The sequence below is a fragment of the Cordyceps javanica genome, chromosome 1 (genome assembly GCF_051103115.1).
Source record: "Cordyceps javanica chromosome 1, complete sequence".
NCBI classification, from domain to species: domain Eukaryota; kingdom Fungi; phylum Ascomycota; class Sordariomycetes; order Hypocreales; family Cordycipitaceae; genus Cordyceps; species Cordyceps javanica.
In genome coordinates this window covers 7930082-7954284 of record NC_139295.1, presented here as the reverse complement: position 1 = coordinate 7954284, position 24203 = coordinate 7930082, and the positions used below count along the sequence as shown (strand labels likewise).

General features: G+C 51.8%; 5 protein-coding genes across 5 annotated transcripts; 2 read left to right on the top strand and 3 right to left on the bottom strand.

The window, feature by feature from the left end:
• Positions 1–971: 971 nt before the first annotated feature.
• V2A60_002430 (hAT family dimerization domain-containing protein) lies at positions 972–1919 on the bottom strand (the record flags this gene model as incomplete). Its single annotated transcript, XM_083253781.1, has 3 exons — positions 972–1222; positions 1296–1634; positions 1745–1919. 3 exons carry the CDS (start codon positions 1917–1919, stop codon positions 972–974), a joined length of 765 nt encoding a protein of 254 aa, XP_083109907.1.
• A 167-nt stretch (positions 1920–2086) lies between these two features.
• On the bottom strand, positions 2087–2593 carry V2A60_002429 (uncharacterized protein; the record flags this gene model as incomplete). The annotated part of the gene is made up of 1 exon (XM_083253780.1): positions 2087–2593. The coding sequence occupies one exon, from the start codon at positions 2591–2593 to the stop codon at positions 2087–2089; it is 507 nt and encodes a 168-aa protein (XP_083109906.1).
• A 5547-nt stretch (positions 2594–8140) lies between these two features.
• V2A60_002428 (uncharacterized protein) lies at positions 8141–9082 on the bottom strand (the record flags this gene model as incomplete). The annotated part of the gene is made up of 1 exon (XM_083253779.1): positions 8141–9082. One exon carries the CDS (start codon positions 9080–9082, stop codon positions 8141–8143), a length of 942 nt encoding a protein of 313 aa, XP_083109905.1.
• Positions 9083–9320: 238 nt separating this feature from the next.
• V2A60_002427 (uncharacterized protein) lies at positions 9321–13932 on the top strand (the record flags this gene model as incomplete). Its single annotated transcript, XM_083253778.1, has 6 exons — positions 9321–9799; positions 9848–10073; positions 10118–10177; positions 10225–10509; positions 10562–10802; positions 10853–13932. 6 exons carry the CDS (start codon positions 9321–9323, stop codon positions 13930–13932), a joined length of 4371 nt encoding a protein of 1456 aa, XP_083109904.1.
• An 8571-nt stretch (positions 13933–22503) lies between these two features.
• On the top strand, positions 22504–23838 carry V2A60_002426 (uncharacterized protein; the record flags this gene model as incomplete). The annotated part of the gene is made up of 3 exons (XM_083253777.1): positions 22504–22515; positions 22564–23145; positions 23212–23838. The coding sequence occupies 3 exons, from the start codon at positions 22504–22506 to the stop codon at positions 23836–23838; spliced, it is 1221 nt and encodes a 406-aa protein (XP_083109903.1).
• Positions 23839–24203: the final 365 nt, after the last annotated feature.

The following is a 24203-nucleotide window of genomic DNA, read 5'->3' as shown; positions in this document are numbered from 1 at the left end:
GGTTCTATTTCGAGCTGTAGAACGATTTGGATTTGGCGTTTTGATATTCCCGCTACAGAGCGTGACCATCAAAAGGTAGACCATGAAATGAAATTTACTCATAATTTGGGAGCAAGCTAACATGGATAGTAGCTTACATGTGCTAAACCGCAACTTGATCGGCGTGTTTCTAGACTACATCGATAGTCATCAACCTGGATTAAAAGAGATGCTTCTCAATATTTCCTTCGTTCTGCCGAGGCTTTTTACTTGGGGCATGCCTCCCTCTGGGCGCTATATCGGTAGCCTTCCATTCGAAGACATTAATGCTGTGCTTACTGACCCTGAAGAATTGGACGCTCCACTAATCTGCAGGGATATCCCGCAGTGGCCGTGGCAGCCGCAGCGAGACGATCGACAATCCCTCATTGAAGTTGAACTACATTGTCAGCTAGCTAATATTGTTTTGTGCGCAAAACCAGCTTGAGGCCATACTCAATCCTTTAAATTCGACGTGCGCTGTAACAGTGACAAAGTAGGCGATATTAACGCTAATTGATAGGCCCGCGGGCCTATCAATTAGCGGGACGGCCTTGAGACGCCACCTAATATCACCCATTCTTGGCTATTATAGCACCGCGAAATTTAAAACAGAGAGTGTGACCTCAAGCTGATTTTGCACCAGATACTTTACGAGTCTCACACAGAACGTTTTACTGTTGATGTCTGTTGGATTATATAGATCTTTTGACTTGTTTTTATAGTTGAGCTATCAATTCATCGCTACGTAGCATGAAGCCTGCTGCCTAATGCTACATACAGTTCCCAGCCAGGCTGCGCTATTGTCCGAGAGCAGTGTGGCTAGGAATCAATCAAGTTCAATTTCTGGCCTCAAACTCGACTGATTGAGCCTATCTCTGGCTCGGTTGAGCCCGGACTTGACCAAGCAGCCAGCTTGATTGATAATTCGTCGAGGACTTGATGAACTATGCCTAATCAGATAATTCGTACAAAACACCCCTTGGGGCAGCCATTCCCCGCAAGACCTTCGAGGTATTCCAGCTCTTCTGTATCATCTCCGCCTCGACCATGTCATCGCCAAGGCCGTTGCGCTTGTCAGTGATGAGCTCACTGCCGTCAGAGAACACGCGCTCCGGTTCTGCACTCATAGCCGGCGTGCTGAAAACATTAAGAGCAAGTTTGCTAAGAATAGGCCAAGTGTGTCGTCTGTCCACCCACCACACTAAAAAATTCTTAACGCTCATGTCGTCCCTCGACGGCACTTGCATCATCCACATTTCCCACTCCGTCTCTACCTTTCTCCTCTTGCCACGGCGTGGCCGATCTGTTGTGTGGCCCCAAGCGTCGAACTCGTCGTCGATCGTCGGTGAGGAAGGAGGTGTTGTCTCCGCGGTCGACGTATTCGGTGGCCACCGTGACTGCTGCAAACCGGCCGTAATGCAAGGTCAGGTCCCTCTCAGCGGCCTTTATCCAGTCCCCCCGTTTCCACCACTTCTCCTGGAAGTATTCAAATTGGTACGCTGGGTGGAGAGCGATAGCCATACGGTAGATCGGCGATCGGTCGGTGAGCAGCAAGTCCATGGCATAGAGTACTTGCCACACCGAGCCCTGGCCACCTTCGCTGCCCTTGCCATCTGTACGGTTTTGTAGACGCTTCGTAGACGCTTCGCGAGTCGCTCAACAGGCTGCAGGAGCTTATAGAAAAGCTCAAGCTCGTGCCAGTCAGCTTCGGTGAGGAAGTCACCTTTATGCTTGTCGGTTTTATCTGGAGGCTTCCACTGCGCTTGGTACAGGTCGATGGCAGGACGACACTTAAGAGCCCGCTCGATCAAGTAGAACGTTGCGTTCCATCGAATCCCACCACCTTTGAGGAGCACACCGACGAAGAGCTTGCCATCGCTCGTCTTTGTGACTCTCATGCGAGCCCTCAGCACCTCGCGGCGGGCGTCGGTGCGATTGATATAGCAAAGTATGTGAGTAAATCAATGGTCGCCTCGTCCGTGACTTCTCGGTAGCTGAGGCGTAGTTTGATGGCCCAATCAATGAGCTTCTACTTATATTCATCCTCGTTGAAAGGCATGGTGAGCTAGAACACCTCTGTGGCGTGGTCGGTGTGGATATCCTCGTCGTCGTCGGTCGAATTCGAGGACCGCTTTACCTCGTGGAACTCAGTTAGGTGCTGGATTGCAGCCATTGTCGACTCTGCCGCAAACAGCTGGCCCATATACCTCTGCTTCGTATGGCAATCGGCATAGAGAAAGTACTTGTCATTACTATGCTCAAGTTCAGCGCCGTGCGAATATATCCACGAGACCTTTACTCGTCTACCCATACTCCCCTTGTCCCGGATGCGATATTGTATGCCCTTGAGAATCGTGCCATCGTGCCGCCGAATCACGGCCCAGTTGATTGGGAATGAAAGAGAGTGCGGAGGGCAGCTAGACCGGTGAAGGTACTGATCGAAAACATCCGGTTTCCTCTCGTTCAATGTTGGCGGCTCATGTGGATCGGTGGACTGCCTTGAAGAAGACGCCGAAGAAGAGCTTCGGGTACGCAATGTCTGATTTGGGCCCCAGAACGCGTGTAGCGACATAATGACGTATAGATTCGACGCGTCGTTGATAGGGGTTGGAGAATGGACGCGCGGGGGTCATCAGTGCTGGCCTAGCCCCATGGGGCCGTTGCGACTAGGCACGAAATTTTCACATTTACCCTACAGCGACAACCTTTTTTTCTTTGGCATCAAGTACACCTACAGGAAAAAAGGCTCCTTGCTTTATTTTCTTGCACAGGACTAAATTGCTTACTCTGTATTGCCTGTGTCGCTGTCCGCGCATCCGTTTTCTGATTTGCTATCCTGCCCCGTCACGTGCGCTGGCCGGCCCATGCTGCGGCCACCCCAGCTGACCTCTTCCAGGTACCCGGCCCGTCTTGTTGCAAGTACCCTCAGCATCGCAACTTTGGTCAAATATTCATCATCACGACTTCAGCCCGCAAATTTCTCTTCTGCCTCGTTCTATCTCGTTCTACTCCTTTTCCTGCTGAGCCAATGGCAAAAATGCCGCACTGCGCCTCTCTGCGACCTGACGTATTCTGCCTAAACGCAAGGACTTTTGAGGTCCCATAGCGTTACAGCTGCTCGCGCTCATAATTGTACTCGCGTGCTGGATTTCGAACTCAACGCCGAGCACGCGACGCGATCGATCGTTTCGCGCCCGCCACTAGTATTTGCTTTACATACTATGTTTTTCTTGTCATAGAGGTAGAGTTCGTGAAAGTACGAAGTGTGGTGGCTGGCCATCACTACTAGGCATTTGGGCGATAGCTTCTTGTGTTTTCCCGTGCGGAAGGCTTGAAGTGTGTTCACTTGTAATATTCTTCACAATGTCACATTATCGTATTTACCATTGTCCAAGGTTTTATTACTGCGTCAAAAGACTCGTACCTTAATTGCTTGTCGATACTGTCGGGAGCGCAAGGTAAGTATCTGTATGTGAGGTTTTATGAATTCCACCATCGATCGAGCACTAATGATGAATAGGCTCGCTGCAGTGGCTATGAGAGTCCACCTGGAGGAAAGTGCTGGGAATGTGCAAGAATAAACCAGGATTATAATTTTGAAAACGTCTCTTCTTCAAAGTCTACAACTTTTGCCCCTCTGCCTGCTTTTCAAGGCGGTGGTCCTGCTGGCACTAGTTCTTCGACGCGGAGTTAGCGGGCGACCATCTTCCTAGGTCATGTGGTCAGTAGCATTACACGCAAGATCTAGGATACTATGATCCCACGCTTTTCCCAACCTTAAATGCTCTCACCCGCTTCTTTTAATACAACGAAGATACCTGTATGAATAATGCCGGTTACAACAAAACCCTCGGTGCAAAACCCAACTCCGAAACACCATGATCGAGAGAGTTGTGACTTTCCTGCTCCATACCCTACTTTTCGTGCCATTCAAAGTTCTACAGCGTGTCGCATGGAAGTCTTATCAAATCTCTTAGAGTCAAGACCGTCGAATTAGATGGCAAAAGTCGATTCTAGAGCAAGCTGCCACACGAGTATCTCTGGCGCAATAGAGAAGTCATTGAGAACTTGAAACTCACGATTGGATCTGCCAGGAAGGAAAAATGGTAGAGAAAGTTTGTTGTGTTAGCAATTCTCATTGGGTGGTTGTGGAATCGTTGTTGGCTCTGCACGTTTTCTGTCGTAGTGGGAAATGACGAGGCTGCGACCCCGCATCTCTTGCAGCAGTGCATATGACTAGTCACTAATCAAACTCAGAGTGCAGTTTCGTAGGCCACCCTCTCTGCTACGGCGGTCGAAAGGTTTCTTTTCGGGCCTACTGGGAGCTTCACCCACCGTTGCCCTTTGAGCACTCCTCAGTAGCTACCGTAGCAGGCTCGTTTAGCGACTCGTATACCGCAAACCGCGTATCACTGCTTAGACTCCTCTGGCAACGGCCCCTTTGCAAAACTAACCAGCCAAGCAATCATAGTGTACCACTGTGTCAGGCTTGAGCGACCGTGCGGGCTCCCACGCTTGCGATCGTAGTACGCGCGCAGAATCAGAGTTGCAGCACCCAGCGCGTAGCCCGCCGACCCGCCAGGCCGCCCGTCCGCGCTGTCGCCGCCGTACTTTAAAGACCACTCCACTCTGATGCACAACGCTTGCGGGTTTCTCAGCAGCCCAAGTCTAGCAAGAACTCAGCTATTTGTCGAGGATGCTCCAGACAGACCCATCTCACGCGTGATAAAGAGCGACCTTGGTCGGAAACTAGGACCCGCAACGTGCCGCCGCCTCGCCACCAACAAAAGCACACTATCACCCTAGGCCTGGCCAGTAAGGCCATGTCGCCATTAAATTACTCCCACGAACCAACCTCGGTTTCCCGCACCCTCTTGTCCTTCCCCCAGACCACAACTTGACTTTCAATTTCGCAGCACTTCCACCTACTGATTTTTTTCTTGTCGATTCGCATCGCAAGTTCAGGCGAAGCTCATTTTTCTGTTTGACCAGTACTGACGAGAGCCTTCGCTATGTACGATATCGATGCCGGTAAGCGTTCTCAGTCCGAACGCAGTCTCACCACCTCATATAACCTGGGAATGCTAGAACTTGTCACACTACGGTACACTAGCTCGAGCTCTCATAGCAAAAAGCGACGTTTCTAGCATTAAGCAGGGCGTTGATATGCTAAAAGGCATTGTGTTTGAGCAAGGCAAAATCCTGCCTGACGATGAAATATTTATCACTCGTACAATATGTGCTGGGCTAGGCTCTACGAAGACATAAATCGCGACGGTCTAACTCTAAACACCCTGAAGATTATCCCGGCGCCGGTATCGACCTACATCAGCCCATATATTTTAAGATCGCTTATCGCCAAATCTCCAAATTATATGCTGTTTTCCGCCATAGAACGCCGGAGGAGCTCTTCGCTCGGAAAATATGATCGTTCGCCAACGATGGCCCGCTATTGAGGTTATACTACTGAATTTCGACACAAATCCTCAGGCAATAACACGAGAGGACTTGATCTGGCGGGACATGCAGGATTTGTACTCGTGGATCATCGACTTCCTATACGGCGTTGACAAAGAACCGATGAATTGGTCTCACCATGTCCGCAGCGCCAGCACCAACGAAATCTGCTCTGCCTTCCAGACCGCAAGATATGATGCAATCGCAGATGGCATCCATCATTCAGCCGCTTTGTTGAAAGAGCTTGATTCTGCACTACAAAGCGACTCCCCTGCTGATATGGACACACTCCCTTTTTTAGTGACTCCTCAGCCTGTCGGAAGCCCTGATACCTCGCTGCCAGACACCGAGCCTTGCGGGGATGCTCAGCTAGCAGAGACATTCTTCTACAACTCCGGAAAGCGGCAAGTTACCGTCCGGAAAATCGATGGGGAGTACGAAGTGATTTTGGCAGAAATCTTGCGCGCCGCTCGTCTCCCCCGCGGTCAGCGCACTGCTATCCTGAGAAAATCCATCGGCGCTCGCCCTCAACAACGGAAAGGGTTCAAAGAACCGTGCTGGGTCACACCGACTCAAGCTTCAGACATCACGGAGAGCCTCGGTATGGATGTGCCAACGCCTCTTCGTCGGCTTAGAGGTCAAGTCACGGCCAGGAAGCGTGCTCGTTCGTCTGCGAACTCGGCAAATATAGAAGCCAATCAGAACAGTGTTGCACGATACGGTAGGGTACGCTAGCTACTTTCCGATAAGCCTTATGTTAGGTAAAGATAAAGTATTTTTGCATTTAATCAGTTGTTTTATTCTAGACTATACTTCTATGTGGGAAACACGTGCAGATTCTTCACAATCTGTTATACAACGTCAAACCGAACGTTTTTTTTGGGGCCGCTTTTGACCTCTTTGCTTAGGCTCAGATCGGTCCATCGCTCACTGAAGCTCCCGAAGCCGCCATGTGCCCCCCTGAGCTGCCCCCTGATAAATTCATCCTGAGGCTATACCTGAGCTGCTCACTGAGTTCCATGAGATTCCGCCTGAGGCTACCAGAGCTCTTGCTCATACAAATCCAGGTATACCCTTACTTCGCATGATCAATGGCTAACGGCGACCCTTACATGGTGTGCATGTAGTGAAGGTGTGCAATGTACTTCTTCGGGCTGGAGCAATCTGCTTGGCCCCGGCATCAAGTGGTCGCTCTGCTATCTCACAATGGCCACCCTCAGACGCTGCTTGCAAAGCCGTTCGTCCTCTATAACCAACAGCAGCAGCATTGACATTGGCTCCAACATCAAGTAGTCGCTCTACTACCTCAATATGACCACCCTCAAATGCTGTATGCAGTGCCATATTTAGACACCTGGGTGGCCAATTATGAGCCTGAGCGAGGATAGTGATAGTTTCCAGGCAAGTATCGCCTCTCATCATCAAATTCGGGCATACTAATTGCTGAAAGATTTGGCACAGCGAGGCTTGCCCTCCTCATCATCGCAGTTCCTCAATTTCTTCTAAGTCCGTCTTTGCCTATACCTGAAGCCCGAAGCTTAGTGCTGGTGGCTGCTGTTACTTCTGTATTTTTTTGCCTCGGATGTTTTCGAGAGGGGGAAGAATGGATCGTCGATATGAGGCCAAGCCACTTAATACTCTGCTATCATAGGTAGGCTGTCATAAATAACGTGTCATGATCAAGGGTCAATTGTGCACGAATTAAAGTGCATAAACGAGGCCGCAAATCAAACAATACCTTTTTCCGAACAGCGAAAGCTATTGGCGTCCTAAATGGGTGCAGGCAGGCGACCACTAGAGCAATACCGCCGCCCGCCTGTCAAAATATTGCTTTCTGGACCGGAGTAATTCAATTACAGAGAAAGACGTTTCGAGTGTCACTCTTTTGCTAAATAAGAATAATAACGGAGCCGGTTTTTGACAGGCTGTGCCTGGTAATGGTATTAACTTTTACTATCCCCATGTACTATACCGGTACCTTTCGGCACCCTCTAAGTACTGTAACAGGGCATTTATTTTAACAGACAACTTATTTTAACAGCGCCCTTTTCTTTGAAGAGGCAGTAACTTTGGCGCAAGCTTTGAACCTTGCGGTTGCAGCGCACAGCGTGGCGCCTTAGGCCCTCGTCCTAGCCTACCATGTACAGCCGGCAGATTGGCTGTCGACCCGTCGCATAATTTCATACTCATTCACGCGTGGCAACCTAGCATCCTGTACCGCCCTCCGGGCAGATACAAGGAACATCTATCGATAAATAAAGCTTCTGTGTCCGCGGTAAATTATCGATCCTCTTCTGAACTTTGTTAGAACGGACCGCCAAGCTTCGAACCCAAAAGTAGCGCTAGCCGCATCGCCATGCCGCGCACTGTGTCAATCACAGATCTGGGCGGAGTTAACTTTCAAGCACTCCCCAAGGCCAGCCTCGGCCGCGTTACTCACCGGGGCCCAGGCTAGAAAGGCTTATTGGGTGGTTCGGACGCATTCGCTCCAGGCGAAGGGTACGTAAACGGTACAAGAAAGATGCTAGGGGATTGATGCGCGGTCGCAAGGCAATTTGTGATTGTGGGGCTTCACTTCTAACCGAAATGGCAGATTCATATCCCGCCCACGCTGTGCCCCAGCGTGGGCGATCCAGCTTCTCAAAGGTCCACAAAACCCCCCTCATACCGCCGCCCGCTTCTCCTCCAACAGTCGGAGGCGGTCGCGGATCGCAAACTTCCACTCCGTTGCCACTTTGTACACCAGGAGGAGGCTCAAAACGAAGACGAGGCCACAGAACGACACGATAGCCGTGACGCTGATCCAGAGCGCCACCCGTTGCCAACCGGCCCCGCCGTCGTCCCTGACCGAGACGACCACCTGCAGTCCGCTCAGGACCACCGACGCGATCCCGATCACGAACAGGGTCGGCCCATAGAAGCGCGCAAAGTACGGCCCGTACTGGTACTCGACTCTTTGAAAGTGTGACTTGCCGAGGAGGAGCGGAGCGTAGAAATTGAGTCGCGTCAGGCGGATCTCGCCGTACGTGTAGCGCAGGGAGACGTCTCGGTCTACAATGTCGCCTAGCCTCGATGTGAAGTCGCAGAACTGCTCCCAAGTGATGTCCGCTGGGGCGAGGCACAGGCTGGGGTCCTGGGCGATGCGGAAGTCGGATTCGTGTTTCACGAGATGACAGTACGTCCGCAGGTAACCCAGCATCGCTCGGCGGATGCGCTGTTCGCGTCCTCCGCCGCCGACGTCCTCTGCGCAAAGATAGTCCCGCCAGAATGTGTAGGAGCCGATGTAGCGCGGGAGCGGCTTGATGAAGATGCGATCGTAGATCCACACCAAGTGAAGCTTTGGGTCTTCCGTGACGACGATGGTGCGCCGTTTCACCAACTGTCGGTGGAGAGGCGATATGTTTCCGCTATCCTGTTTTGACATCCACCAGAGCCTGTTGGCAACCCGGTCCAGATCATCTGAGCAGATTTCCCTGACCAGGAAGTCCCATACCTCTCTTGGGTTCTCCAAAGACACGCGGGGATGTCCCGGCACGTGCCGGGCCGGCCCGTCTAGCTCCCGCGTGAGCTGATGCTCCAAATTGAAGGGCGGCGTAGCGGCCATTGATACGATCGCCGAGCAAAGCTCTGAGTTATCTGCATCACGACCTCGTCTGATGGTGAGGCTGAGGCTAGGCAGAATTATCATTCATGTCACGTGGATAGCTGCATGCGAGATGCTAGTGATGACACCTCACAGCATGGGCCTCGCATCCTACCTGTTGCTACCCTGTTCAGCCCAAGCAACACTCGATCGTGCCGTCTACTTCCCGCGTCGAAATCCGTTCAAGACCTAGACAGAGATGGCCACTGTACCTCAATTGTTCGTGGCTGTCTTTGCAACCGCCAGCGTTGTCCTGCTAGCGACGATCCTCCACCAAAGGTCCCTTAGACAGCCGTTGAAGTCGCTAGCGGCCCATGCCCTGACGCGACGCGTCGGTGACAGGCCGGCCGAGACTTCAGCACCGAAGACCAAAAAGAGGCTGACACTGCGCATCGACGAGATCCCGGCAGACCACACCGATAACCTGGACCGCAACCTGAAGTCTATTCTCGGCGAGATTCGGGACTTACAGGGAGATCCTAATCCTATGGTCCGTCGCTCTTTGGTGTCACATGGCAAGGACTCCTTCTGTGCTACAATCTCGGTCAACACATCGCTCTCCGCAGATGTTCTTTCCGCTCAATTGCGCCAAGCAGGGCAGGCTTACCCGTACAAGTACACCTGCAAATTCCCAGGGGTCACACCAATCTTCGAGGACAAGAACGGTGCCGATATCGAGTCAGTCTTGCATTCACCGATTTTTTCTGCCCATACTGACTCTTCCAGTATCATCGCCGTACCCGGCCTCGGAAGCCACGCCCTCGGCTCCTGGAAATCCCCAAACAGCGACGACGTCTGGCTACGCGACTTCTTGCCCAAGGACGTGCCCAATATCCGGGTGCTGCTCTATGGCTATGATACGAGTTTACAAGGCAGCCTCTCGAACCAGTCCATGGAGGATTTGGGCAGAGGTTTCTTAGAGAAAATCATCGCCTTCCGAGCGAATGATGGGGTGAGTAGTCTCGGCTCTTCTCTAGAATCGGCTAACTCCGTTAGACTAATCGTCGTCCGATCGTCTTCATCGGCCACAGTCTCGGCGGCTTGCTGATCAAAGAGGTAAGAGGCCGCGCCACTGCAGAGATTTACCTGGCTAACCTCTACAGGCACTCATACGTGCTTGCAAACATCGCAACTCTAAAGATTCTGACCTGTCTAAAGCCAGTTTTGGAATGCTTTTTTTCGGTGTGCCAAACCTCGGCTTGCGAAATGACCAGTTGGAAACATTTGTTCGGGGTCAGCCAAACGCCGCCTTGATTCACGATCTAGTGGTCAATAGCGATTCAGAGCCCTCGACATCTCTGAAGAGACAGGCCCGCGAGTTTTCCGAGAACTGCAAGTGTTATCGTGTGGTGACCTTTTTCGAGAGCAAGCACAGCCCATTGTTGAAGGTAAATTGCTTCATTGGAAACGCGAGAGTCTGCACTAACCCTCGCTTTACAGAAGCAAGATGGGGAGTTGGTCAAATCCGGTTCGAATTCTCTGTTGGTGACGGAGAAGTCGGCATCTAGTATAGGCTTGGTAGCTGTCGCTGAGGAAGACAAGGTGCCCCTCAACACGGACCATTCTGGGCTCGTCAAGTATGAGTCCAGGACTCAGGACGACTACACTATCGTCAGAGAACGGCTAGGAAGACTTATCGATGAAGCGAGGCCGGAGGTCGCCCAACGATTCGCCGAGCATAGTATGTAGCTTTCAGGCATCCTACGAATATCATCTGATAATATAGTGCAGGCTTCTACGGACCCCTATCAGAGACAATGAAGGCCTGTCTGAAATCACTGGCCTTTGAAGACATGGACGGCAGGCAAGTCAAAATCGACGAAGCTGCCGACGGCACTTGCAAATGGCTTCTCAAGCATAAAACCTTGATCGAGTGGATCCATCAAGATCGAGGTCTTTTGTGGATCAAAGGAAAACCTGGATCTGGCAAGTCAACGCTGGTGAAATATGCCAAGGATGCACTTCCTCCGATTTATGGCAAAGAGACGTTGGTATTTTCCTTCTTTGTCCATGGTCGTGGTCGTGAGCTACAGAGAACTCCGATTGGTCTCTTCCGATGCCTCCTGCACCAGTTGCTCAAGCGCGTCCCTGGCGCCGCAGCCGCCCTGATCAAATATTTTGAGGATAAGCGAACAACCGAGGGCAAGCCCGGAGAAAAGTGGCAGTGGCATCTGCAGCCATTGCAGGATTTTCTCAAGTCGTCACTTACAATGATCTTGAAGAGATTTCCAGTCATCCTCTTCATCGACGCCCTCGATGAGTGCGGGAAACAATCAGCTGTCGGCTTGGTGGATTATTTTGAGAAATTACGCTCAGGCCTCCCGCCAACGGATTCTCGATTCGGCATCTTCTTCTCCTGTCGCCACTATCCCATCCTACAACTTAAAGGCGGATCAACTATATTGCTCGATACCGCAGATAACGCAGACATCACTGCAGACATCACTACATATATTCGAGGCCGCTTCTCAAGGCATGATCCGGACCCAGATGTCGAAATCTTGATATCGGATCGCGCCCAAGGCGTCTTCTTATGGGCACACCTTGTCGTGGAGCGCGTCCTGCAGCTGAAGCGCGAGGGGGAGTCGCGGGCCAAGATTAAGACCGAGATCACGCTGATACCCCAGACATTAGACGAACTGTACCGCGGGCTTATCAAGAGCGTGGACAACGCCTCGGACACCTTAAAACTGATGCAATGGATCTGTTTCTCTACGAGGCCATTGACAACGGACGAACTCCAATGGGCTATGGTAGTTGACCCTGACGACACTAATAAGTCACTCGACGAATACGAAAACTCGGATGATTTCATCGCCGACGACAAGATCGACATAAGAATCAACGCCCTCAGCTGCGGTCTCGCTGAGATCGTACGGTCCGGAGATGCGCGCGTCGTTCAATTCATCCATCAGTCAGTCCAAGACTTTTTTGTCGAGGGTGGATTGGAGGCTCTGGCCAACACCACGAGAGCAGCACACCTGGTAGGCCCCGCTGTCCATTGTCGCCTTTCCCGTTCCTGTATCCGCTACTTCAGCATGGTTGTACTATCTCAGCCAGGATCTCTCGGCGCGGAGGACAAGTCAAGATTCCCCTTGCTGCACTATGCCACGACGTCATGGGTGCCCCACGTGAAATTGGGCGATCCAGCCGAAGAGTCCCCGAACGATCTCATGCATCTGCTCGGATGGCCGACGGAGGTCCTGGTTAGATCATGGGTGCAGACATATAAGGCATTAGAGTATTACACAACTGATCGCGCGCCAATCGGAAGTAATCTTGTACATATCGGAGCCAGACACGGCTTAATGAAGCTGCTATCGTGTCTACTCCTCAACACGGGCAGAGTGGATATCGATGCGAGAGACACAGACTATGGCCGAACGCCGCTATCGTGGGCCGCTGAGAATGGGCATGAGGTCGTGGTCAAGATGCTGCTTGACACTAGCAAGGTTGATGTCGATGCAAGAGATACGAATGGTCGAACGCCGCTAATGTGGGCTGCCGGGAATGGACGCGAGGCCGTGGTCAAGATGCTCCTTGACACCGGCAAGGTTGATGTGGATACAAAAGGCAATAATGGCCAGACGCCGCTATCGTGGGCCGCCAGGTTTGGACGCGAGGCCGTGGTCAAGATGCTCCTAGACACCGGCAAGGTTGATATCGATATAAGAGACATTAATGGCCAAACGCCGCTATGGTGGGCCGCTGGCGGTGGACACAAGGCCGTGGTTAAGGTGCTTCTTAATACCGGCAAGGTTGATGTGGATATAAGAGACAATATTGGTCAGACGCCGCTGTTCTGGGCCGCCGCCTATGGACGCGAGGCCGTGGTCAAGATGCTACTGGACACTGGCAAGGTTGATATCGATATAAGAGATAATGATGGCCGGACGCCGCTATCGTGGGCCGCCGCCTATGGATGCGAGGCCGTGGTCAAGATACTCCTGGACACTGGCAAGGTTGATATCGATATAAGAGATAATGATGGCCGGACGCCGCTATGGTGGGCCGCCCTGGATGGACACGAGGCTGTGGTCAGGATGCTTGTTTATACTGGCAAAATTGATGTGGATGTAAGAGATAATAATGGCCGGACGCCACTATTGTTGGCCGCTGAGATTGGAAGCGAGACTGTGGTTAAGTTGCTCCTTGACACAGGCAAAGTTCATATTGATATAAAAGACGCAGAGTATGGCCGGACGCCGCTATTGTGGGCTGCTGGGAATGAAGATGAGGCTGTGGTTAAGATGCTCCTCGATACTGGCAAGGTTGATGTCGATGCAAAAGATGACTATGGCTGGACGCCGCTATCGCGGGCCGCCAGGAATGGAGGTGAGGCCGTGGTCAAGATACTCCTTGATACTGGCAAGGTTGATGTTGATGTAAAAGATAAGAATGGCCGAACGCCGCTATCGTGGGCCGCTGAAATGGGAAGCGAGGCTGTTGTCAGGATGCTCCTTGACACTGGCAATGTTGATGTCGATGTAAGAGATAAAAATAGCCGAACGCCGCTGTTATGGGCTGCCGAGAGTGAAGATGAGGCCGTGGTCAAGATGCTCCTTGACACTGGCAATGTTGATGTTGATGCGAGAGATGAGAATGGCCGGACGCCGCTATCGTTGGCTGCCGAGAACGGAGTCGAGGCCGTGGTCATGATACTCCTTGCCACTGGCAAAGTTGATGTAGATGCGAGAGACAATGATGGCCAGACGCCGCTATCGTGGGCCGCCGGGTATGGAGGCGAGGCCGTGGTCAAGATGCTTCTTGACACTGGCGAGGTCGATATTGATACCAAAGACACAGAGTAACACGACGTTGATAAATGGGGCGCTACTATCGAGACACTGCCGGCCTTTCCTGATCACGATGCCGCATTGGAGGAAGATTGTTGCATTCTTGAGCAGAGACAGGATGCTAGCCAATGTTTCTTGACCCAGACGCAGCGGAGCATTTCATTGCTACGACGGTCCCCCTGGAGCGGTGAGCAGCCCGTTCCTCCTCGTCCGTCCCAAGGTTTGCCTTCTGCTGCAAATTGCTGAGCCAATCCAGCGCCACAGCTCTACACGCGTCCAAGAATCGAAGGCAGAGAGCCCTGGTCTGTTGGTCAGTTGTTAGCGTGCAAAGGCGACAGCCCAAGGTGCCTTCAGTAATAAACTTTTACCCGATGACTTCAACGACGACTAGACTTAACATCGGCTTTGCTTAGATTAAGCAGTCTTCCAGCAGCCCGCAAATTTCTCTTCTACCTCATTCTATCTCGTTCTACTCCTTTTTTTTTTGGCAAGGGTATGCTTTCTGACTGCTGCCTTTTGCGGGCGCCTAGAGATGTGCTCGTCAGGTACAAGTGACAAGTCCAGGTACCTTCGGCCAAACCCCGGAGTACCAGCAAGGGGGTGCTCCGCGCATCCACAAACAGGTGCGCCGACCGCCCGAAAACAGAACTCAGGACACCGACACACAGACTCTAGTTGCATTGCCTGTAGTGGGAATGTGATCCATTGACTTGACCTCTTTTTTTCGCATCTGCTTTCCATCAGACTTTCGTTGTCGAGGACAATCCAGACGAGCATGGCAGCATCCCAAAGCATCCCTGCGGGGATGGAAAACTTTGTCGTCGGCCTGATCGGCATGGGCGACATGGGGCGAATGTACGCCGAGAGATTGTCTGAAGCTGGCTGGAGGTGAGTCTCGAACCGTGACAGCTGCTGCTTCTTGCACCACAACCGATATGTATCCGGCCGCTTCTTTTCCGAGCTCGGCTTTGTTCCCTTCCAACCATCCTCTACGTCTTACAAGCACAGGAGGCCGATTCACCAGTGGCCTCGAGTATATATGTCTTATATTCCGGGAACATCCCGAAAGACCAAACCGCAACCGGGAATGTCTGATGCGCAGCTTTATCGCAACTTCGCAGAAGGGGAGGAAATGGGATGTAGCGGAACTGGTCGCGCGGGCGGAGGGTGGTGGCCTTCGACACGCGGCGAGAGCTCTACGGACCCCACTTCTCTCACTATGTTTTGAAACCATCTCTAATGGGATTGCCATACGTAGACTTCTGTAGATACGTCTAGTGCCTTAATTGGACAGAACGGACGTTAAATAAATCATCATCATCATCATCATCATCATTTGGCATCAAGTACTTACTTCACCGTCCATGCCACGAAGTGGGCGCAGATAGCAAAGAGTATTATTTATGTATTATTTTGCGCAAAAGTAGCTTCCTCTCTCCACACAGCGTCATTGTCAGTGGTATGCCTCGAATTGCGTGCAACCCAGTCAAAACTCTCCTGTAAACTACTCCACGTCCACTTACAATGGTACAAATTGAAAAGTAGGGTATTTTATTGCTAAATTTATAGTTCAATATTATTTTCTGGTTCAATCGGTTTTTTTGGCGCCGAAGAAATCTAACAACAGAGTGTCTGCAGAGGAAGCTACTTTTGCGCAGAATAATACCATCTGCGAGGTTTGAGCAACACCATCCGTGGAATCCCTTCCGCTCCTTAGTTTCCGAGTGGCAGGCTGCATTAGAACGGCGTAATCATCGTGAGCCAAGGCGTATATCTAGGCCGAGACGCAACGCCAGGCCAGAACGCACCTCTAATATCCTCGCGGATACTTGCCCGGATGAGGACAGTCTGGTGTCGCTGATCACTGCGCTGTGTAACGCCCAGTCAAAGTGTTTGCCACCAGCTGCTGGCCGTGGGTGATGGCTCTGCTGGAGTGGCTTTTCGGCCCGCCGCTGGACGGCGTGGACGGAAGGCCACGATTCCGTTGCCGTATCTCTGTGGTCCTCGTAGACACTGCCTCCTCTCACAAGACGAAGAGCCTTCGTGTTTTACACCGCAGACATGCCGCCAGGGTTTCGTCCAAACCCAGACCTGGTAGACTGACAGTGACTGTCTAGGCAGGTGGTAGCCAGGGGGGAGGCGAGGTTGCGGCGTGGCAGGCGTTTGGTCCACGTCGTGCCCCTCTCGATTATACGCCGGGTGTGTTTCTAGTGATTTAGTGATCAGAAAACGACTGCGGATCGCATCGAACGATTCGGCGTTCGCATATCTCATAGACCACTCACTCAGGCCTGCCACAGCAGCGAGTTTCTGCTTCCCATGGCTTCAACCCCACACCATGTAGTAAACAGATTTACATTTTTGCGCTGTTGATGCTCAGCCAGAATATACATATTATCTCGCGAGATGCCGTCTCCAGATCCCACCATCTCATTCAACAGTGCTGCAAATCATATCGCAGGATGGCAGTTCTGACACGACACTCTAAGCGACAGAAAGAGGCCGTACGTAAGCGCGGTCCTAGTCTTCGCGACAAGGCCCGACAGCTAGGGCTCAAGGGTAGCGTTCGCGTGCTCGTCATGCACGAGGACCCAACGCACGGTGTGTGGCACATTGCGAAGTATTGTCCCCCGGGTCTGACTTTCCCTGACATAGACGGGCTGGTGGGTGTCCAGAACACACGACGCAGACATTTGCTAAATAGACCATAGGTTCGGGAATACGACCAAACTAGGCAAAGGCCCCGCGTGCGCCCGTGCTCCAAACACGCCATACCACATCAGAATGTCCGCAGGTTCTCGACGGGGTGCCCGCCAGACGAGGAAGCCGCGGCGACGAGTGTGGGCTCCGTTAGTAGCGACAGTGCGGATCGAGATGACATTGATACTTGTGTGGGTGGTGCAGCAGATGTAGCAATTGATTGTTTGAAGGAAAACCTGGAAAGCCTGGACGGCTTTTCAGATGATGACTTCGCTTCGGTGGATCAAACGACAACCCGTCGAAGTGAAGAAACGGGTTCTCGGGCGTACCGCAGGCTCCTTCGCTGGATTTGGGGCAGCTGATGGAAAAGACGCCCATGTACCCTCGCAGCCGCCTCGCTCAACGAGCTAGGCGTGCTTGACATACGCCGAACGACACCGTCCGGCGCGTCTCGACATCGCGGGGGACTTTTTTTTAGTACAACATGTGTCCAGATAAATAAACAGATCCGACTCGCACTAGGTCTTCTATGCCCATCGCTACGAGTGAAAGTCGTACCATGCCTGAAAGACGCCCAGACCGTAGAGCACGTGCATCCTCTGTTGACGGGCTCAATTACGACAGGGTCAATGACTATCGCGACGCTGCGTTCGTGCTGATGGCGGCGAGATTTTTCATCGCCGCATTTAATCGCGCATTTCTCAAAACATGAGAGCCAACATGGTTGCAACATCATGACTGGGCGCGCCAGAGGAGGCACAAATAAGGCTGCAGGGGTAGCCGCACGAACCAACCTGGCGCTGAAGTAGGAGCGCCACAAATTGGCGGAGCGGCTTGTCGCTGCAGACGTAAATCGCACTTGCATCATGAACATGTCACGAGGCACCGAGCTTTCCCGAGCATGCAAGAGAGATCATGTAGGTTCACGTCTGTTCAGGACCGATGCCGCTCGTAAGGCAGAGGGCAAGTCCAGGAGTCTCCCCGGTAGGCGGTGCAGTCCGATTGTAGGTGCAATTGCGGCGCGACCTAGCCTCATTAGAATGAGGGAAAAAGAAAAACCCGCGCAGCTCCTGTGTTGTGTTGTGGGTCAGCGCCCGACTCGCCAAGTATAATCCATGAATGTATAGGGACGGCTGGCCTCACTCTGCGTCTCCGCAGCATCATCGGAATTCGCTTCCATGGTCAGTCGTCAGCACTTTATGACTTTCTACTTAGCGGGCTAGTCCCATAATGAGCCCCGCTGTCCACCCTGGTACTTGTTCGCAACACTCTGCAGAGGGAGGAGGCTGGGCAGACACTCATGCGGAGCCAAAATGGGAGAAGCTTGGGCTCCCTGTCAAAATGCTTTTGAATCAGCTTAAATACCCCGGCCCCGAACTTCAGCATTGCCCGTTTTTTCCCTCTCTGCAGACAGAGTGGTTCACACTCTTGTCCACAGTGCCTGCATGTCATTCATGGCGGTTGAGATTTGTTGCTTGTGTCAGGCATGCTCAACTGTCGGTGTGCAGTTTGGTGATTGAGACTGTTGCTTGTGTCAGGCATGCTCAATCGCCAGATGGATTCAGCATTGCCTGCATGCCGCATGGCAGTCGAGATTTGTTGCTTGTGTCAGGCATGCTCGACTGTCGGCGTGCAGTGTGGTGATTGAGACTGTTGCTTGTGTCAGGCATGCTCAGTCACCAGATGAATTCAGCATTGCCTGCACGTCATTCATGGCGGTTGAGATTTGTTGCTTGTGTCAGGCATGCTCAACTGTCGGTGTGCAGTGTGGTGGTTGAGATTTGTTGCTTGTGTCAGGCATGCTCAACCACTACATGGATTTAGCATTGCCTGCATGCCGCGTGGCAGTCGAGATTTGTTGCTTGTGTCAGGCATGCTCGACTGTCGGCGTGCAGTGTGGTGGTTGAGATTTGTTGCTTGTGTCAGGCATGCTCAACCACTACATGGATTTAGCATCGCCTGCATGCCGCATGGCAGTTGAGATTTGTTGCTTGTGTCAGGCATGCTCAACTGTCGGTGTGCAGTTTGGTGATTGAGACTGTTGCTTGTGTCAGGCATGCTCAATCGCCAGATGGATTCAGCATTGCCTGCATGCCGCGTGGCAGTCGAGATTTGTTGCTTGTGTCAGGCATGCTCGACTGTCGGCGTGCAGTGTGGTGGTTGAGATTTGTTGCTTGTGTCAGGCATGCTCAACCACTACATGGATTTAGCATCGCCTGCATGCCGCATGGCAGTTGAGATTTGTTGCTTGTGTCAGGCATGCTCAACTGTCGGTGTGCAGTTTGGTGATTGAGACTGTTGCTTGTGTCAGGCATGCTCAATCGCCAGATGGATTCAGCATTGCCTGCATGCCGCATGGCAGTCGAGATTTGTTGCTTGTGTCAGGCATGCTCGACTGTCGGCGTGCAGTTTGGTGATTGAGACTGTTGCTTGTGTCAGGCATGCTCAATCGCCAGATGGATTCAGCATTGCCTGCATGCCGCATGGCAGTCGAGATTTGTTGCTTGTGTCAGGCATGCTCGACTGTCGGCGTGCAGTGTGGTGGTTGAGATTTGTTGCTTGTGTCAGGCATGCTCAACCACTACATGGATTTAGCATCGCCTGCATGCCGCATGGCAGTTGAGATTTGTTGCTTGTGTCAGGCATGCTCAACTGTCGGTGTGCAGTTTGGTGATTGAGACTGTTGCTTGTGTCAGGCATGCTCAATCGCCAGATGGATTCAGCATTGCCTGCATGCCGCGTGGCAGTCGAGATTTGTTGCTTGTGTCAGGCATGCTCGACTGTCGGCGTGCAGTGTGGTGGTTGAGATTTGTTGCTTGCGTCAGGCATGCTCAACTGTCGGTGTGCAGTTTGGTGGTTGGGACTGTTGCTTGTGTCAGGCATGCTCAATCGCCAGATGGATTCAGCATCGCCTGCACGTCATTCATGATGGTTGAGATTTGTTGCTTGTGTCAGGCATGCTCAACTGTCGGCGTGTAGTGTGGTGGTTGAGATTTGTTGCTTGTGTCAGGCATGCTCAATCGCCAGATGGATTCAGCATCGCCTGCACGTCATTCATGATGGTTGAGATTTGTTGCTTGTGTCAGGCATGCTCAACTGTCGGCGTGTAGTTTGGTGATTGAGACTGTTGCTTGTGTCAGGCATGCTCAATCGCCAGATGGATTCAGCATCGCCTGCACGTCATTCATGATGGTTGAGATTTGTTGCTTGTGTCAGGCATGCTCAACTGTCGGCGTGCAGTTTGGTGGTTGAGACTGTTGCTTGTGTCAGGCATGCTCAATCACCAGATGGATTTAGCATCGCCTGCACGTCATTCATGATGGTTGAGATTTGTTGCTTGTGTCAGGCATGCTCAACTGTCGGCGTGTAGTTTGGTGATTGAGACTGTTGCTTGTGTCAGGCATGCTCAATCGCCAGATGGATTCAGCATCGCCTGTATGCCATCTGCTCTTTTTCCAGTACGTGGTTGTGGCTTCACGCGCCCTACTCGTCTGGTTTTTCTGGGCATTTTTTTTTACGCACCAGCAATAGCTGTGTGTGTTTTTTTTTTTTTTTTATTAATAAAGGATCAGTTTAACTTGCTGAAGTCAGACGTACAGACCGTGATACCCTTGTTTCCTCTTGCTATACATGTCTACTAGTGCTGTACCTACTGGTAGCTAGTCCGATGCTAACGTATGAAAAGTGAAAGTGAACTGCTCATGAGTATGGAGCACACGACTAGTCACCCCTTTGCCAGCGCCCCCTTAAAACTCCTACTGATAACTGCGGAGACTGTGACCTTGCTTGGAAGACTTGTCTACCGCAACGTAAATCTGGCCTTGCCATGGAGCGGCATTGTATGAGCAGCTGTATGATTTCGAGTCAATAGTATCATTTTCTACCACCCAGAAGCGTGAATGGATCGACATGCATCTCGAAGCAAACGACACCTTCGCTCCCATTGTCACTACCCTAGACTTGTTCAGTAGTTTCTTGCTTACTACCCGGGGGGTGTGCTGCGAACGACCGTTGTGAGGTTTCCATGTCTAGAACAAGCAGCAGCTTTTCGCCTCTCATTTCACAGCTCGTGTTGTCTGCGCCTGCTACGAAAGTGGCATGAGGAGCAGCTTTCTACGCCGTCCGTAGGTGTGAAGACCCACCGCTATATCCACGCAAACCGCGGTCTTCTGCTCTCCATCCGCTCCGTTCAACATGAGGAGTGGCTATCTGCTCTCTAGAGCAAGTCCCTCTGAATACGACATAGCACGAGGGCAGCTGTTATCTCCTCTCATCCTATAATCATGTGAATAGAAAGCAGTTTCTAGATTTTGTTTCTGGAGAATATGTTCAAGCACGAGCTCTCATCGCGGCGCGCTTTTTTTCTGCTGAAGCCATGCAACATTCTGCGGCCACAAAGAAACGAGGCTTTTCCTTGGCAATCCAAATCAGACTGCTGGGGGCGAAGGGAAATATCCCTGCATTTTTTGCCCACCAGGATGCATCCTCACTTTGGCATGTCACGCAGCACTGCCCTGCGGGCATGACCCTTCCGGGCCTGAACGCGATGGTAGGCATACACAGCGAATAACGCACACGCGCCAGGCCTATTCCTAACTAACTATGATGCAGGTTCTTATGAACGAGGAAGCCGATAAGAGCGTTAATCAAGGCGCATTGAGACATCATGGCAAGAAACAGAAAGCATTGGTCCGCAGGTGGGGTCCTTCTATACAGGCGAAGACTCTGCGGCTCGGGCAGATCGAGGGCCTCGGTGCGCTACGCCGCTATCCCTGTAGCAGGATCCATCCGCTGGTTCTTGGCACCTGAATGTGCATTGCCCGGCTGGCGTGAGGCTTCTGGATTTGAATGTTATCGGTACGTTCCGCCTCCCATTTTCGCACGGGATTTTTCTCGCTGAGTGGACGGGGAAGATATCTTCTTCCTAATCAAGACCTGGATTGGGCCACGCAAGGCAACGGAGATCAGGCTGCCTATTCGGGCTGAGCTCTACTATGGAACGGCAATCTAGTCGCGGGATCGTTTACTTATGGGCAAATCTGTGCCTAGTTCGGAAGGCGGCGTACGGGAGGGCATTGCGTGGACTGAAGAGACATTGCAAGTCGACCAGCATAGCTAGCGTGGAACAGTGTCGTTGATGTTGGGCAGATCGTAGCAATAGACTCGGCGATTGTCTCGTTACAAAGCTGTCTGAGTCAAGTAACTAGGCGCCAGCAGCGGAGCTGTTCCTACTGGCGTCGATGGAGACGCCTGTAGCGTTCAATGCAGGCTTGCACCGTCACGTTACGAGATGCAGTCAGCTGAATTCTGTACGAGAGCATGCAGGCAGTGACTTGTCATGACAAGCTTGCCCTCTTGTCCCGTAAGATGGTGTCATCTCGTTTCAATGACATCCAGCAATCAGCTCTGCTTGTCTCTCCAACAGAGGCAGAGTTATCCGACACCATCTCGCCAGATAACTTAATAGATCTAGTTCCGTCATCGGTTGTAGAACTTCCTTCACACTTGCACAAGGCTGACGATTCTGCATATCGGACGCAGAGGTTGGCGGGTCTAAAAAAAGCCAGATGCTGGCATGGATATACGTGTGCTTGGCTCTGCACATAGAAGAAGCAGGCGGTCGAATATGGCGCACAAGTCAATGGGCAACGCCACCGATGGGGTAAAAAACTTACAATACAGTATGTAGGTAGGTATACATAAATATAATACTATTAATAAGAACATTCAGCACTTATATATCAATACAAACACCCAAAATGATTGTTGCTTCAGAGGCAACTCCCTCGATCTATTCTTGGGCAAGTCCATATGGTCTTTGAACATGCCCATGTCCAAGAATCGAAAACGCGAGATCGAGGCAGGAAAATTGGTCTCAAAAACGCAATGAACAACATAGTAAGCTGATATCTGAGCTCAAACAACTCAAACGCTGACATATTGCAGGTCATGCCACGGGAGTGTCGAGATGAAGTCGACCAAGCCGGCGCTCTACGTCATGTCTCATATCGGCAATTGAGTGAAGCGCTGGTAAAAGAGAACCTGTGCCTTAAGAGGCTACTGAGACAGAGTGGTGTTGCCTGGTCTGAAGTCTCCCGAGAGCATATGCTTCGAAGCGCTACCATCGGTAGCATGGTGAGCCCTGCGCGGCTCCCCGTGGAAATACTCCTGCGCATCCTCGAGTTTGCTGTGACGAGCCCTCATCCCATCGTAGATCCACTCTCACCACTTTGCCCCGAGAATCTCTCCAAACTCGAGGCGGGAAGGCGGAACCAGATTGCGATCCACTTTCTTGCGACATGCCGTGTCATGCACGAGGAGGGCACGACATACCTGTGGCAACGCAATCAGTTCGTTTTTACATCACCGCAAACCCTACAGAAATTCGGACATCTGGGGATGCGCTACCGCTTACCCATCAAGCACATCACATTGCGCATTATTGCTCGGTACTATGACGATATGGAGCGGCAACACTTTCTTGAGGCTGAATATCACCCCGACTTGAAGCAGAACCAGCCTCTCAAAGTATGCAGACGCCCCCCCTCGTCTCCGTTGCTCCGCGGTGGGTTTCGATGCTATACGTGGCTACAGATTGTTGACTTTCTCGCGGCCTTACGGGCACCGCCCGATGGGAAGCACCTAGACGAGAAAATGTATCGATCTCTGCTGCTTCCGAACTTGACATCGCTAAGACTGGACTTGGTCAACTTTTCCACCGAGCTTGTACCGCTCTCCGGCCCAGAACTTCATGACATGGCTTCGCATCAGCTTGGGTGCCAGTTGAATGAGCTGCATGTGACCGGGTTGCCGTATGATGACAGCGGAGACAAGGCGTATGTCGAATTGAGCGGATTGTTGAAGGACGAGGGCCTTTATTTATCTGGAAGCGCCGCATTTTTGGCTCGCGAAGAACATCTACAAGTTCTTTCCGGATCTAGATGGACCGCAAGAGTTGTTCGAGCGTGCAGTGACATGGATAGCGACAAGGACTCTTTCGATTACGACTTTGACAATTCTTTCAGCGGATTACTTCACCCGCTCATGGGCGTCTTTCCACCGGTACCGGCCGAGCGCGACTGCCCGGTATCCATCTGCATGGCGGGAGCTACTCTCTGGAAACGGGTGCCGGTGGCTCGAGACAGTGACGAGAGATGGTGGACAGAGTTCTCGAGAGCAGGTGGCTATCCTCTGCCGACACTCTTCTTACATTACCAGTGAAGGAAGGCGGAAGTAGATATTTGGCGTCTAGTTTCCAAGGGCCGTATTCAGAACACAACACAGGCCGATGCAATCTTTGAACAGCAGTTTTCTAGTCGATGCACTTAGGCCGCCTTTGACTGCGCGAGATTGCCCACACTAGATGCCTCCCGCTCATGCTTTGCCCGCTGAGACCGTGTTCTTGTTTTTCATCTGACTATTGTTCCACTATCGAGATTTGCTCTCGTTCGTTAGTGAGTGTCAATTCGAATCCAGTGCTTAAGGTAAGTACACAGTGTCGCTCATACTCTAGGCTTTGCCAGATGAACTCATCGAACCCTCCAGTTATGTTCCACAGCTGCTGGCCCAGTCTGGCAAGTGGTCAA